Below are 16,895 nucleotides of genomic sequence, written 5' to 3' on the forward strand. Positions count from 1 at the left end.
TTTCATTCATTATGTTTCGATTTTTAAAAACGTTCGTTTGCGACGAACTCAAAATTGCCACAACAAATCTGACTGATACATGGTTTCTTATACAGATCAAGTAGGCTTGTATCAATATCGTATCATTTCTCTCCCCTCCCCTACGAATTCCTTAGCTCACTCCACCATAGTCGGCAAGTTGGACCCCGCTAATTCGAATTCCCGTTATTTTGAACTTTCCGGCCGTTATTTCAAATTAAAAACCAGGCTTTTAAACCGAGCTGTTTTCTACTGAAACGGTAACCTGTGTCACAACCGCCCTCCCCCGCCTCCACTCCGAAACAGTCCCCACCCTCTGTGAGGTTCCACTAGTCAGGCGCCGGGTTATAAACCTCCCGTCTACATCGACGGGCTTATAAGAAGGATTCAACCAGACGGAAATTTCGATCTGGAGTCGAGCGCACTAACCATGAGGCCACCGCGCCTCCACACTACTTTCTACATAACCTTACTAACAATCCGCAATAGGAAGCATCATCAATCGGGGTAATTTCATTTACTGCGTACAGCTGTTGATTAAGAAACAATATGCCTCCTTTGATCGGTCTAGGGGTAGTGGGGTGGGATAAAAAGAAAGAGATTCTAGTGTTGTAGGCACTGCTTGGTAAACCTTGGTGGTATTTATTTAGTAGTATTTATTTACTTCGAGGTTTCTCGATAGACCCTAGTTCAACTCCTCGGTCGTGCTTGTAAATAGCCAACTGGTCTGCCTCCCGCCAGTTGGGATTTTTAAGCCTCTTATGCTTAGTTGATATATTAATTTGTTTCTTTCAGTGTTTTAAAAGTGGCATGCCTGTGAACTAGCTACTAGGTGAAGCTAAGCCAGTTGACCACTATAAACAACACATTTGAAAACGTTTTTTTTTTAATGTTGAGACACTAGGGCTTGGTCAAGATACTGGCGGATACACACAGGGCAAAAATCATACATTCGTTTTATTTTGAAGCTTAAGCTGTTTCTTTACATACAAAGTAATTATGTACAAATCTAATATACAAGTAAAGCATTGTTAAGTATATACATGGTCGTCTCGGTTTACGTTCCTTTCACACACAGTCCCAATATCGTTCCCAGAGCTTGCTTGCTTTTCTTTTGACCAGCGAAAAGAACGCACACTCTGGCCAACTTTCAAATCGGACTTGGACGGAGTCCGAGTTCTTACCGCGCACCGCTGACAAAACGAAAAGAGGGCTCTGAGGACGAAAATGGAAACATCTATTATATAATCATGTTTTAAACTGTAGCATCAGATAAGCGCTTCTCACGAATCTCACCGTCCATGATCTAAAAAAAAAAAATGATTGAAATCACAAGCAATAATTTAATAATCTAAATATAATTTTTGAAGATAACGCGTCAAAAATACTCAATAAATAGTTTATAAAAAGGCGTATCAAAGCTGTCTTCATAGTTCCGATAGGGACCAAAATAATTGTTTTTTGTTAAAACAACAACAACAACAACAACAAACAAACAAGTCAAACATTTAGATTGCTTTCCGAGGATTGCTATCTTTGAGGATTCCATAAATTTTAGTATATTTTTTTTGTTTTCACTTCATTGAACTAATCATGTTCAGTTGACCAGAACGTAATATTACCTCTATGGGAATCTGAACACACACATAAGTTTGTCTTCATTACCCGGCAACGGTGAGCAAACTGCCACTAGATCTCGATCGTAAATCGCCTTTACTATTTATATAATTCTCCTAATAGTTAACAAAGTTTCAAGTTCGATATACTTAATTTTTGTCACTGAGGACATTAATTTTTAGACTAAAACTTTTTGAAGCTGAGTGTCAATTCTGAAGCGAGTCGATCAAGGTTTTTCTGATAACAGTTTGATACCTATCATTAGGTACGCACAGAGATAGGCCCATGCGAGAATATGATGAATAACTGTACAAAGAGAGTGATGAGTTGTGACATCCCGTTGCCGGTTTTACGTATAATTAAAACTGTAACAATTTGATAATTTTAAGCCAAGGTAAAATTTGACGTTCGACTGAATTCATTCAGTGTTCCTTTCCTAGTATATCTATTTGGCATCAGTTTGTCCAGCATCCCGGATACCAAAGTCCTTGAAGACCAGCGTGCAGATAACCCTGCCTAATGAAAATCAAAACGGGAGATTCCCTATCCCCAGTCCTAACTGTCAGTCGTACAAATCGTCTGTTCATAGCCTTCAGGATAGGCTGTCGCCGCACGCTGCATTTCCATTTTGTTAATTTACACTGTCTTCGTAGACTATCATGATGAATGGTCACACGTTACTGACGACAGTGATGCGTGAAGTTGTTTAAGTTCAGCGATTTCCATTCGCCTTTGCCTGACTTTTTCTCGATATTCCATTACAAACTGCTGTTGCTGCTCTTTGGCATTTTTCAGTTCTGTAATGATGTCCGCAAGATTTTTTTGTGTAAACTCCGTACGTAACCTCTGTATCTCGCTCTGTAGTTCACTCAGCCTCGTGACGTTCACCTGCTGTAGCCTACCAGCTTCTAACACTACGCGATCAACGCGCGCTTTCAAGTTCTTTGCAGCAACATCAGCTTTGTCTGCCTCACTCTTCGCAGAATGAGCATCTCGCAGAGCGTTGGAAGCCAACTTGGAATAGTTTCCTTTACACACGTCAATCTGTCCCTGAGAAGAGGAGTTCATGGCGGTGACGTTCTGTTCGACTTGCCTGAAATAGCTTGCTGTGAACTTGGATTGGCCTGCGTCACGAGAAAGTGCCCTTGCGTCTTCATGAATAATGGACACAGCCTAAGGAAACCAACAAGACGGTTCAGTTGGAATATGAATGAGAAAAGACGTCTTCGTTTAGACAGGTTCACGTTTACTAAAGCAACTAACCAGTACCCCGTGAAACACCCTGATAAAACGGTCCTAATTTGTACAACAGGTTGAATGATAAATATTGAATGAAATATTAAAACCGAGTCGTGCTTGAAAATGAAAGAGTTGCATACTTGACCCGTACAAGTTCTCCTTTAACGAACGACTGCGAGATAGAAATCAAGTCAAAAGCCGTCGGTAAAATGTTGCTTCACTTACCTGATTCTCGTCAAGTGAAATATTCCTTGCTTGCTGTGCTAGGTTCAGGCCTCGTTTAGCAGTTGCTAGCGTTGCTTGAAGGGAAGCGTTGATTCCCTGGGCAAACTGAATGGCATTCAAGCTTGTGGTGTTAGCTTCCTTGGCTCGCTGAAGCGACAGGTCAGCAAACTCTTGCGCCTCCTGTGCCTTGGACTCGAAATTCTGCAGTATCTGTAACATTTCTTCAGCGTCTTCAAGAGCCTTGGTGGCAAGTTGTACAGCGTCCATGGCTTCTTGTCTAGCCCTACGTGATTCCTTTAGGATTTCTTGCCCGGTTGAGTCGGCGTTTTCCACAGGAAGCATCAAAGCTTGCACCTCTTCGACAGCTAACCCAACTTGTGTAGTTAAATTGGAGTATGTCTGGGTCAGATTCTTGGCTCTTGAGATTACTTCTTGTGCCTGCCTGCTCGCCTGCATCGCCGCTCTTTCAATCTGACTGACCGTGACTGTATTGTTGGGATCCAGCAACATTACCTGTGATATGGTCTCATTGGCTTGTAACAAGACAGTCGACGCGTTAACAAACAGCTCATAAGCTGTGGAATTCATGGCTTCACCATAGGCTTGTATCACATCAACGCGCATTTTCAGTTCATCAAGGGAACTTTCAAGATCGCTTTGCTCATTTACTGCATTTTCAGCCACCGTATTAGCTTCTGCAATCACGGAGTCAGCGTTACTCACTTTACCTTGGATGTTGTAGGCCGTTTCATTTTGACGTGTTGCTGCCGCCGTGAAATTGTCCGCCAGCCCACTGAACCTTGGTACCAGATTGCTGAGATAATCGCTTACAGTTTCAACCTCGAGGACAGCAGGATCGATCGACATGTTGAGAAGATTATTGCTGTAACGCACTTCATCACGAATCTGCGCAATGAGCTGTCTTATTCTTTCCTTATCCTGTTCCACAGTAGTCAAGTTACTAGACAGTTCGTTCACACCAGGTGTGACCTCTTGCATCAAGACTTCTTCCAGTCGATTCAGAGTCTCATTGAGTTGCTTAATCTGCTCCGTTACATTCTTCTCTATTTCTTGCGACTCTTCTGCATCAGAGACCAAACTACTAACGGTGTCATTAGAATTGGCAAGTCTTTGGGCGAATGAGGCGTCCCCGATATGTCCACTTCGTAGACGATCTATTGTGTTGGCTAGGGCAGCTGAGCTTACTCGAAGCTTTTTCACCTCCACGTAGATAAGGCGGTAACACTCAGGACAGTCTAAGAAATGGAATGAAAACATGTTAATAAAATTTAGTGTTGTGCAAGTGTCGTCCTTTGTGTATCACTGGATTTTACTGGCATTGCTTTTTCATTTGTTCAAACTGCAAATAGCTAGAATGTTTTTAAATAGTCCCTTTGGGCTGCAAATTGTTTTGGACCAAAATAAATTTAAAAGGGTACATTTTGGAAACACCGGGCAAATTGCCACTTGACAATCTTCGGAATGCTCGTGCTACTTTTTTTTTTTTGATATGAGAATCATGATCATCATCTGTTCTCTTGATCCATGCATGCGACGCATACATGTAAGGCGTCTTAGATGGAGAAAAACATCGCAAACTCTTTGGATGCCTTGGCAAGAATTTTTTAAACAAGGAGGAATCTGGATGTAACCTCCTCCGCACTTACCAACACACCCTCTGCTGGTATTGTATGCGTTCTCGTGGCATCGGTCACACTGCCTACCACCAATTCTTGGTTTACAGGTGCACTGGCCGGTGGTCTCGTTACAAACGGTACTGTTACCGTACAGCGTGTTGGGAAGGACACATTCACAGTCTAAAGCACAAGAAGACGAAAAAAAAAAACGAAAGAAACATGAGTTAGGAGACGAATTGCTGGACATCAACGCAAGTAAAACAATGTGATGTTAGGCTAATCATTGTTGATGATGGCAATTTCACCGTAAGTGATTTACGAACAAGTAACCTAAACAAGCAAGAACTAAGGATTTACAATAGTTACTGTATCAACGCACGCCCTGTAATGAGACACTGAAATGCAGTAAAAATTCTCCAACATAAGAATATATAAGCATAAAAAATTTAACATCCACAAGACAAAATGTCTTGCCATTACTTTTGAAGAACGATCTTTTGAACTGGCTTCGTTAGGAATGAAGCAGCCCAATATTGTGTAATTGAAGTTTTAACTTAAAGTACAAGCGACTATTATTTGTATGCTTTTTCGTCAGGATGAAAGGCTTTTCCCAACTATAAACCATAATGCAAATATATTATTACCTCGGCAGCCACCAGATGAAGGAGTTAAACCAAAGAATCCTGGTATACACCGTCTACAATCAGTTGTGTTGTCCACACCAGGTTGACACCTCTCACAGTGTTCACCCTCAGATCCCATACGACAGTTGTAGCATGTACCATTCTCAGGAAAGCACTCTTGTGAACGACCAGTGCATGAGCACAGTACACATGAGCTGAGAACATTGGGAGTGTTGTTGAGGTTGGGTGACTGGCGAGTGTATCCTACAAGGGGAAGTATGTTAGGAACATGGTAATTTGCACGTTGTAAAATTGTAAAACTACATGCACAGTAATGTGTAGTGTACATTCAGTAGCCTGCGTAGCAGGCGTATAAAGGGGATGGGGTGGGGAGGAGGAAGAGAATTTGGGGAAAAAAACGGAGGAGTGGGGGGAGGGGAGGGCAAAGGACTTGCGCGTAAACAGCTTCATTTGAATCATGTGGTGCCAGAACGACCAAAGGAAAATAGATTTTCAAATGAAAGTTTGAAGTAAAGAAGTAAACTTTACTCCATAAAATCTGCAGCTGCTGTTTTTTTGAATGTCTATCTTTGGTTTTCTTTCTCTTTCACAAACCTTTGTGGGAGTTGCTGACATTACACGGCTTGAAAATTTTCTCACAATGCTTGCAGCTATGAATATTTTTTCATGCCTTCCCGCGTAAAGTCAGTCATGTAGAAAAACGTGCGCCTTATTCTCATTGGCCATTGAACTGAAGCTCTGTTAATCCGATTACCGTAAAACAGTAGGCGGAGATGCAAAAAGAAGCGGCTTTTGTAGCAGGCGTTTCCTTCCCCGAATTCTCTTCCTCCTCCCCCACCCCCTCCCCTTTATACGCCTGCTATGCAGGCTATACATTAAGATGAAAAGGGGATAGCAGTCAAAGAAAGGTATTGACTAATAATTTGCTTAACTATGTGTCTTGGCTGCTGAGAAAACATAAACTTGTACCAACTCTGTGATGGCTTAAATAGTTTTTTGTGCATCCTTTTGTTTGAAGTCACATCAAAACTGCTGCCTTACTCTCCATGACAGGACATGGTAATAAACTTTTTTTCCTGAGAATTGGTCACTATTAGAGTACTACTAGTATAACAAAGGCAACAGCTCCTTGTTGCTTAATAAGTAAACTACTGTGAACACTCTGCAAGATGGACACACTTGGAAGTTCTACCTGTCTGCTTAGAGAGGTGTCCAGCTTAAAGAGTGTTCAGTTAAAGAGAAACAAGTGAAAATTCAGTCGGAACCAGTGAGACACCCATGTCTGACTTAAGGACATGTCTGTCCTACAGTGGTGCCTATTTTAAGAGGGTTGACTGAATAATTAAGCATATGAAAAAAAAAAAATTAATTTCCACACAATGGACCAAGAGATCCAAAACTACATGTATGCCATTAATCTGGTGTCTGTCCGCCCTACCTGAATTGCAAAATCCACATGACAGCTCTGTGTAGTTGTTTGGACATGTGCAATTTTCAACAAATCCCACTTCTTCACCAACACCTTTGGTGGCAGACACCAGTTGAACTTTTATTGTGACATAGCCATTGGCCTTAAAACTTCCATGTATTTCAACATTCGCAATGTCCACCAGAATACTCTGGAGTTTGTAGGCTGTTAAGTTGTTGAGGGCGTAATGTTCATGCAGTCTAGCACGATATTGCTTGTTTGACAAGGATGGTTGAGGTACTATGTTAAAATATGCTGTTTCCCCTTTGGTGTTTGTCAGGGTGACATTCCAAGTTGCATTCAAACTGTCCACATCAGCATAAGTCATGTTCATCTCTAACAACTGACCATAAGAATGGAGTTGGTTACCTTCAAAGTTTTCTATTAAAGTCAACTTGATAAAACTGTTGGGTGGAAATGTGATTTCAACAGTGTCACCATCATTCAAACTCTTCATTGTAGTATTTTCAGACTTGTCAACCTTATAAATGATCTCTGGTGAGAAATCAGCTGTTATGTAGGATTTAACAAAGCCTTGAGCTGAAGAGCAAACATCAGATCGACCAAAACAGAAGCATGGGGAGCACCCATCTGGATTGTTTGGGTCACTATTGTACGTTCCATTCTTGCACATCCCACACTTATCTCCTTCAGCGTTGGACTTGCATGTACAGATCCCTGTGTTTAGATGACATTGCAGTGAACTAGAGCCTCCCTCATGGCAGTTACATGGCCTAGAAAGCACATAAAAGGATGACTTATCAATACAAAGACTGATTCTGATCTGTCTTCGTTTTATTGTTTAGAAGCAACCATTTGAAATGAGAACGTTGTTTTAACAAAGAAGAAGCACCTAAGTGAGGAGTGATGTTCATTTTCATCGTCAATACTTACTGGCATCCCTCTGATGTAAAATTGAAGAAGTTTTCACGACACATGTCACATTTAGTACCAGTGGTGCTGTTTTTACAAGGACAGACTCCATTCCTGTCACATTGAAGATCTGCAGAGCCACTTGCATTGCAGTTGCACTCAACGCATCCCTGTCCTGTGTGAAAACCATAGTAGTTTGCATCACATCTGCTGCAGGTTCTTGTCACAACACCAGACCTACATGGACACTGTCCAGTCACAGGATCACAAACCAGATCTGAGGATCCCAGCTCACTGCAGTTACAAGCTGAAAAGAGGAAAACCCAAACAGATGTTATTGACAGTAGATAGATATATTGATTCAACTGAGGCCTCAAGCTCAAGGCCTCAATGAATCAATATATCTTTCTCACTCCAAAATGCTACTGAAAGACAACTTTAAACGTCATTGACAGTGTTTCGACAAGTTCATCCATGCAAATATATGGTGACTTTTTGAGGGTGAGGGTAGGTTTAGCCATCTTTTACACATGTGGTCATGTAACCTTTCTTCTATCCTGCAACCCAGCTATTACTCTGGGGTACAGTGCAAATGGTGGTCACTCATATTTGTACACAGATGTGAACAAGGATAACCATTGTTAAATAAATTCATCCATACCCACACACTGAAACGGGGTGCCTTGAAGTCCCTAATGACAGCAGTTAAAGAACCATTTAACTACACATAAAGTACCTGTACATCCACTATCAGTGAAGTTGAAGAAGCCGGGTAGGCAACGATCACATGACTGTCCTGTTACTCCTGGCTTGCAATGACACTGACCTCCAAGCTGTTGACAAGTTGTGCCATTCTCAGTTCCTGTACTGTTACATGAACAAGCTGCAAGAATTAAATGTAGCAACATAAAATACTTGTATGTGTACATGAGTTTTATTTACCCTTTCATTAGAATTTTGAATAGAAATAATACTTACCAATAGCTCCATCAAATACTTCAGCCATGGTGGAGAAAGTGACATTTCTGCAGATGTCAGAGCTATTTTGTGATCCAGCAATGGTGGTAGAATTGCTCCAGCAATCGTCAATCTGCTGTAAAGTCATACCATGAACAGAGCTATTATAAATCCTGACTTCTCTCACATTTGGAAGCAAGCCTAATGAATCTATTTGTATCGTTGAGTTCGGGTACATTCCACTGACATATGTCAAGTTCAAATGGTACTCTTGGCTGCTAAGAAATGAAACAGCTTCTTGGGATATCCAGGCTAACCCAGCTCCGTGGGGTAATTGAGAAATTGTAAAGTTATTTGTTTTGTGACACGCTGATGCATTGCATGAACTTATGGAGAGCCTCAGTGTTATGTTGGCGTCTTTGATGCTGGTGTAACGAATGACTACATAGTAGTCACTGAAGCTTGTGGATAGGTTAACAGTGAAAGAAATGAACTGACTGAATCCAATCTTTCCATATCCTCTGCCAGTAAATACTTGGTCTACTCCAGTGAAGTAAGAAGTTGCTTCATAACTTCCCATGGCATCTTCAGCTTCATATTTCAGATGATAAAAAGAGGCAACATAGAACCCCTTACTAACTTCGGTACAACGCTTTCCTTGAATATGACTTCGACACAAGCAAGTTCCTAAACAAGAGAAAGTAGTGTTCAGTTCACAAACAGTTGCAGAGTTAGCCACTGCTCTTTAACATCATTTGCCATTACAATTTTATAAATGAAAACTGTACTATGTTTAGCATAATTTCCAAGTTCTTTTTACTTGTGAGCTTTAAACAAAATTAGTAGTCTCAAAAGTGATCAGCTAATAGTAGTGGATAGTGGAACAAAGAGCATTTTGTAATATATTAAACACATATGTGTTGTTTTATTTGGCCAAAAAATGGCAAGTAATACACACATACATGTACATTTCTACCATATATATCCAACAAAATTGATCTGTATATAAAACTAGGACTGTAATATTTTTACATCTCTAAACTACCCATATCACAGCTACAGCCTACTTAATATTGAAGGAAGTGTTCAAGAAGGACCAGTTATATAATTTTAAAAAGACAAAAATTTTTGAAACAAACCATTTATTTTTTCACAGATATCCTCAATGCTTCCTCCATAATCACAGTCACACTGAAGACAATCCACTTCAACAGATTTAGGAAATGAGTAGAAACCATCTTTGCACTCAGAGCAAGTATGTTGATGAATATTTTCCTTGCAAAGGCATTGGCCTAAATCTTGATTACAGCTTAGACTTCCATTTTTAGTGCCATTTCCATTGCACTTGCATTCTGGAGTAAAATTTTCAAAATCACATGTCAAAACTACAGAACTAGATGCTGACATCAACCAGCAAACAGTTAGGAAATAATTATAAGAAAATACTTTTGAAAGAATTGTTACACTAGTGGGGGGGGGGGACAGGGGGGCGGGAGCCCGGGAGAATAGGGGGCGGGAGGGCTACGGGAGGCGGAAGAGGAAAGGGCGGGAAGTGGGAGTTCTAAGAGGGTGGGAAGCGGGAGAGAAATGCGAAATGCTAATTTTTTTAATTCAACAATGCGTTAGAATACTTTCAAAAACAAGAACTCAAAATATATTTGACTTGCATTTAACGTCTTCTCAGTCACTTCTGAGACTTCTGAGCAAACGAGCAAATGAAAATTTGCGCTTAGGCTGAAAAATAGGCTTACTTCCGGTCAAATAGTAAACCTGTTTACAGTGGTTACGTCATAGGTCATGAAATGTCAAGCGGCATTAGTGCACATGTGTGTCGCGTAAGCTGTTAAATATTGCAAAAAGGTGAGACGAGCAGGTGATCTCAAATCAATGTCGTCCAAGACAATTTTATTAGGTCTCAGTATTTTTCGGTGCAGCAGTGAAAGGTCTGTGCATGGAAGATCTTCTTGGGAGCTTGCTCCTTACGCCCGTGAATCAGAACGGACCAAAGATTTCACTGCATGGCATAGAGATGCCTCAACTGAATGCTGCTTTAATGAGCGCGCTGGAGAGTGTGTAGTGGTTTGTTTTACGTCTCAGTTTTTTGTTTTAGACAAGTTGAAATCGATTCCAATTAGAATAGGTGGACAAACAGCTTGGGAAGCAGTCAGGAACAACTTCATCGAAAACAAAGAAAAGATTGCTTCTAAAGATTATGAATTGCACGGTAGGTGTGCTACCCTGTTTTGTTAGCCATTGTTTAATAACTTACCACAGCAATCGTTAGACTTAACATATATTTTGAGTTTTTCCTTGTTTCCTCGCATTCGCTAACACTGTAGATACTGTATCACACGATAACTCTCTAAAACACAACAGCACCAAATTTCTAAATTCTTAAAGATTTGCATGTGTACATTGGCTAGAGGAAATTGCCAGTGAGTCCAGATACGCATATCTGAAATCCGCCTGGGACGTTTGGCTGCAATTCCGTCAAATCCTACTTCCATGATTTAATTGTCTGATCCCAATAAACGCCGGACTGGTTACTGGAAATCCATAATACTTTATCAGAACAAGATACAATTTAGAATTACCTTTTGAGACCGTCGTCACTGAAAACGGATTTCAGAAACAAATCTGAAGAGCCGATGAAAATGGACTGAAAGGGTGAAACTCAAAGAAGATAAACAAGTAGGTCAAAAATTCATTGAATTGAAACATATGGCAGTGGTAATCTTGTTAAATTATTTAAAAACAAAGGAAATACTTGAGAATTGCGAAGCTAAATGACTAGAATGTGTTTTGACTCTGCCAATTTACAGGGGATGGGAGCAGCACGGAAAAGGGCGGGAGGCGGGAGATAAAGGTACGGGAAGCGGGAGAGCAGGGTATGGGAGGCGGGAGGTTCTGACCCCCCTGTCCCCCCCCCCCCCCCCCACACACACACACTATCTATAACCAGTTTTTTTCTTGCACATAGCAAGAGAAGAACGGCAATGGCTTCTATCACAAGCAACCTACATAATTTGTCATACATTTTGCTCTCTCCATAATTGTTTTTTTTATACCAACTGTATTTTAAAGAAAGCCTTGCTGGTTACAGTTAAGATCACTTGATCAGGCTAGAAGCCGACTGCTGGCTATTTTCACCAACTGAAAGAGGGCTTATCATCAGCTGAAATTTCTGCAAAACCATAAACTTGGGCAATTCTGAAGGTAAAAAGGTCAGAAAAGCCTAAGCCTGGTAATGAGCTAGGTTAGTCTTTTCTTCGCTAGATCTGTGCTTGATAATTTCAGAGTCAGTCAAATGTGTAAGTACCAATATTCAACTGTTCTAAATATAAATAATACTTTATTTATGTACTGAAAGTGTTACAATTGTTTAAATGATTTTTGTAGGGTAATGTTATCAGTTTTTGTTGAAACATTCTGTGTTGTAGTTTCACAAGTAGTGTATTTTGTCATTAATTACTGTACCGAATCTCGCAAATGTGAACAAGCTATATGACAGGTTTCTTAAAATATTATGATTATTGTAATTATGCAAACACCCTCCGTCCAGAGTCACTTACCACGACAATCTCCAATAGGAGGTAATTGAAAGCCCCAGAAAGTGTCTTCACATCCATCACACTGCCGACCTGTCACATTTTGCTTGCATTCACACTGTCCTGTTGTTTGATTGCATGTACCATTGTTTGTGATTCCAAACATGAAGCAGTTGCAGGCTGAAATGAACAATGGAATGTTAACAAGTCTGTAAATGTACCCACTCACCAGCAGTTATCCTTCAGATAAAATAAAAACCGTAAGATGACGAAATGCCTGACTAGTAAAATTTACGATTCATTTTGGAAGAAAATGCCAACCTATATTGTTTTATGCTATAAAACCCTTAAAATCAATAATACTTTCATGGCCTGCTTACTTTTGGCTATGATTGGTAGGTTCAAACAAATTAATTAATGTTTTAATGAAAACTTGATGTTACAGAAGAAAAGGTGGCTTATTCAATAAAAGAAAGATTGAACAAGCTGTATTTTTAAAGTATAAATATGAAAACAATGCTGCACTAAAAAGGTACTCACGTAGACACACTTCAGGATCATCAAGGGGCTTGCTCATGTTGCGATAGAACTTGACCACGCACTGCTCACAGAACATCCCTGTGGTGTTGTGGTAACAGTTGTCACAGATACCATGGTCTAGACTCTTATTATAATGGCAGCTATCAGCGTGTTTGTAACATTGGCATGCTGAAAAATAAGGAAAAATAAATTAAACCATGCCAACTACAACACTAACAGTTATGACTCATAATCAGAGTGTAATTTGGTAACTAAATAAGCTTAATCATGCTAAAAGAAAGTCCCTTCTGTAAGATCTTAAGTTTAAAACTCTGCCAAAGATATATTAATCAGATCAAGGTGAAAAGAGTAAGTTATAAAAATCTCCAGTTTCTGTAATATGAAGCAACTAGGAGTGTTTCAACTCCCTCTGTCATAATCAACGTCCATTGTTCGCTGGTACCTACTGTCCACCCTATTGCCCTCAGCAGAGAGAGGGTCTGTGAGAGTGAGCACACAATGACCTGGCCCGGGCTTGTGCCTTGACCACTAGGTCTGGGCTGCAGCTCAGTAGTAACGACTAGGCCACCCCACTTTCCACTGATGTTTGGGTACATTTGCCATTTCTCTGTTTTTTATCATACAGTCAAACCTCTCTACAACGGCCTCCTTGGGAAAAGACAAAAGCGGCTGCTATACAGAGGTGGCCGTTATGGGGAAGTAGGGGTGTGAACGTTCAACTGTATTTATATGAAAACACATAGTTTGCATCTAAAGTACATTTTTCAAATTGAAAAAAGTACCTATTTGAAAATCATGCATGTAGGATGAAAATGGGTCTCTAATGTATGGGTCTTATAATGGTGGCAGCAATTAATGTGCTCCCATAGGAAGGAATGTGGAGGCATGTGGCCTCATGGTTAGTGCGCTCGTCTCTGGATCAAGCAGTCCGGGTTCAAGCCCTCGCCAGGGATGTTGTGTTGTGTTCTTGGGGACGACACTACTCTCACAGTGCCTCTCTTCACCCAGGTGTACAAATGGGTACCAGCAAATTCAATGCTGGGGGTCACCCCGCGATAGACTATCCCATCCAAGGAGGAGTAAAAATATTCCTTGTCACTTCATGCTACAGAAACCAGGATATTAGCAACAGCTTGACGGGCCACTTGGCTTGTATGCAGACTTTACCCATAGGAAGGAAAAAGGCCGTAAAAAGGCAGTAGTGCCTAGATACAAGCATGCAAGCAGACGAGTGCCATTCTTATTAATAAAATTTAGCTCAGCGTACAAATCTTTGACATATTTACATAAGGAAAATATCGCTGACATGTGTATTTTTACGTTTCATAATGAAACGTGTCTCAGTTTTCCAACCAGCAGCTATTTCTTCACTTTTTCAAGAACTGAAACCACAGATTACATTGTGAGCCACTTTGCTGTATCTGCTTGTGTACAATAAACAGTATAACGGTAATTGATATCCGAATTCCATTATCGTCAGGGTTAAAATTCTTCTGCGTTGACTTATGACACGTACAATGTCGTACTTCAAAGCATTCAGATAAGTTGCAATCCAAACCCAACCGCACGCAAATTAAAATAAACATCGTACTGCGAGAAAACCCTAAGAATTTTATTTCATCTTTCTCCACAAATGATAAGTTAACGGTTAAATATTGTAAAACTCAAAAGGGACGCGTAATCTCTACGATGCAAAGCCGCAGACAATAGAACGTAAACTCAATCCAAATTTACACATCGCACGAGGTCTAGGAAGATTCAAAACATTTCGAACATTTTCACGAAACGATTTCCTTACAATTTAATTGCCAAGCAGCTCTCAGACATCGGTGCATTACCCCAGAAGAAACTGAATTCTTTACGAAACGAAATCTTTTGCTAGAGTGCCAGCCCCCATGGGTTTTCGACAACAGAGCCTTCGGCATCAAACTGCGTTATTCAAACGATTCAAAGAAAACAAAGCTCATTGAATAAACTAAGCAGCTGATAACAGATTTTTTCTGCGAAAATTGCCAAGAAGCCATCTTTAATGTGAATTTTACCAACTAATGGTTGGCGCCACAACATCGATGTTTAGTAATATACAGAATCAATGCGATAACGAGGCGGCATTTGTGCCACTCGAAAATATATCCCTTGCAGATCAAAACACCGCCTAATAAATATGTAGCTGCTCTAGAGTATCAGAATATGTAGAATCCAATATTCATATGACTTGTGTTATTGCTAAGTACATACCTTCACAAGGATTAGGTTCACTGTCAGAAGTGGCTGGCATCCAAGTCTTGTTGTTATACAGTGGTTTACACCTTTCACAATCTTCACCTTCGGTGTTGTGCTCACAATCGCAGTCCTTGCCTTCGTAATATGGGAAATCGCAATACTCTCCGTGCCCGTGGCACTGACAGCGAGCATTGACTCGCAAGTCTGAGATACCGTAGAAGTATTGATTAAAAATGTTCTCCACTTTATTGTCCACGTTTTCCAGCCCGTCTGTACCGGGATATAACATCTGTAACCGAAGATCAGTGGCAGTGAAATACTCTTGAAGCGTCCTGTTCCAAAAGTCACCCTTGGTATAACGCCGTAAGGAATCGAAAAACACAAAGCCATTTTCTTGAGGAGTCGTTTCGCTGTATTCCTCTACGCAGTGGAGACTAAAGTCACCGTCCGTTATGCTTTCCACTGGCGTGCTCGGTATGCCGAATCGATCATTACAGTCGTCTGCATAGTATTGCAAAGGCGACCATGTCATGCCCTTATCCATGGACCTTTCGAGAATCATTTTATAGGGCCGAGGAGACTTGAAAGTGACACGAATTTCTCCAGTGAGTGCATAGCTCTTGTTGAAGGAAATCGTCACGTTTACCTTCAAAGGCTCGTCCGTGAAGTTGTTATTAATGTACCATTCCCACCATGTCACGGACTGCCAACTCGTTCCAAGATTACCATCAGTCATTTTCTCCACCGTGTGTGTGGTTTTGTTGCACATAAAACACTGGTTGAGAGGTTTAAGACGGCAATACTCAGCCGGTGGATCGCCACACGTACTCGTAGCATTCACCGTGTGGTCCACTAAACGCGCTGCATTCACGGGTCCGGGCATACATACTCCAGCTGATGAACATTCGCAAGACACCTCCGTGATAAACGCCGCTACGATTGAACATATGATCGTGATGACCTGGTTCCTTGGAGCCATGATCTCTCCTTCGATACCGCAGTGATCCGATCGCTCTGGTTACTTGCCTCTAATATGACTCAGTTAGCTTGTTTTTGATAAGATCTAACTCGATTACAACAACTCACTGACTAACACCACATGTAAAAGTTTTGAAGTCCGTTGTGTAAGCTTTAAAGCATAAAGGAACGTAGATTCCGGTTGGTTTCCTTTTGTTACAAATGGGTTGCTATGGTTACATGATGCACATGATTGCATGACCTCATTTCAAACAGCCATAACATTGACATAGGATTTAGACGGCAAGGAAATACTTCTTTCGTTTAGTAGACTTCGCTAAGAACATAGACCAACGTACTTTAAGATCAAGTAAATCGGGTTATTAAACAAACTGTTGTTCTGTGCCGTTTGGAAAAAGTCAAAAAAAAAACATTGTTTACACGACTACGGTTGGGGACGTATTGAGCGTCTCCCCAAAGTGTTTTGTAAGAGATGCCAAAAGGGAGAAGTCGTGAGTCAGTGAGTCAGACGTTGAAAATAGTAAGACATATCCACTTTCCAAGTTGCAACCGCCAGAAATAATGAATATACAGCGTAAAGTTCCGAAATCAAAGTAACGATCCCATTACTTTCGAATTTTCGTAATTTTTTTTACTTAGGGATTCGCTACTGTAACATTAACGCGTCCCGAAACATCACGGCAAATTAGGTGTAAGCATAAAGTAAACACCGGCCCTATCCCCCACTCGGAGGCAAGGAACTAAGCATAAAGTAAAGAAAGTATTTCTGGTTTACAGCCAAACTACGGTAATTTGGAGACGAAAAGAATATTGAATACTGAAAACGTGAAAACGTGTGCGAACGTGTCATGATCGGTTTTGATTTATTTTCGAGTGGATAAGAAAGATTCTTTAAACCAGTCTCTAAGGTCACTAAAGTCAAAAAGAA

General features: G+C 40.7%; 1 protein-coding gene across 1 annotated transcript; it reads right to left on the minus strand.

Annotated features, from left to right (window-relative positions):
• Nucleotides 1-957: 957 nt before the first annotated feature.
• LOC110050713 (uncharacterized) lies at nt 958-16,846 on the minus strand. The gene is made up of 12 exons (XM_089275194.1): nt 15,005-16,846; nt 12,767-12,934; nt 12,251-12,406; nt 9,818-10,030; nt 8,700-9,365; nt 8,458-8,604; nt 7,743-8,028; nt 6,819-7,582; nt 5,381-5,623; nt 4,767-4,916; nt 3,100-4,355; nt 958-2,808 (listed from the first exon to the last, which is right to left on the minus strand). Exons 1-12 carry the CDS (start codon nt 15,966-15,968, stop codon nt 2,293-2,295), a joined length of 5,529 nt encoding a protein of 1,842 aa, XP_089131320.1. The 5' UTR covers nt 15,969-16,846; the 3' UTR covers nt 958-2,292.
• Nucleotides 16,847-16,895: the final 49 nt, after the last annotated feature.

Source organism: Orbicella faveolata, unplaced genomic scaffold (genome assembly GCF_042242905.1).
Source record: "Orbicella faveolata isolate gen_17 unplaced genomic scaffold, um_ofav_v1 contig_36, whole genome shotgun sequence".
In the NCBI taxonomy this organism is placed as follows: Eukaryota; Metazoa; Cnidaria; class Anthozoa; order Scleractinia; family Merulinidae; genus Orbicella; species Orbicella faveolata.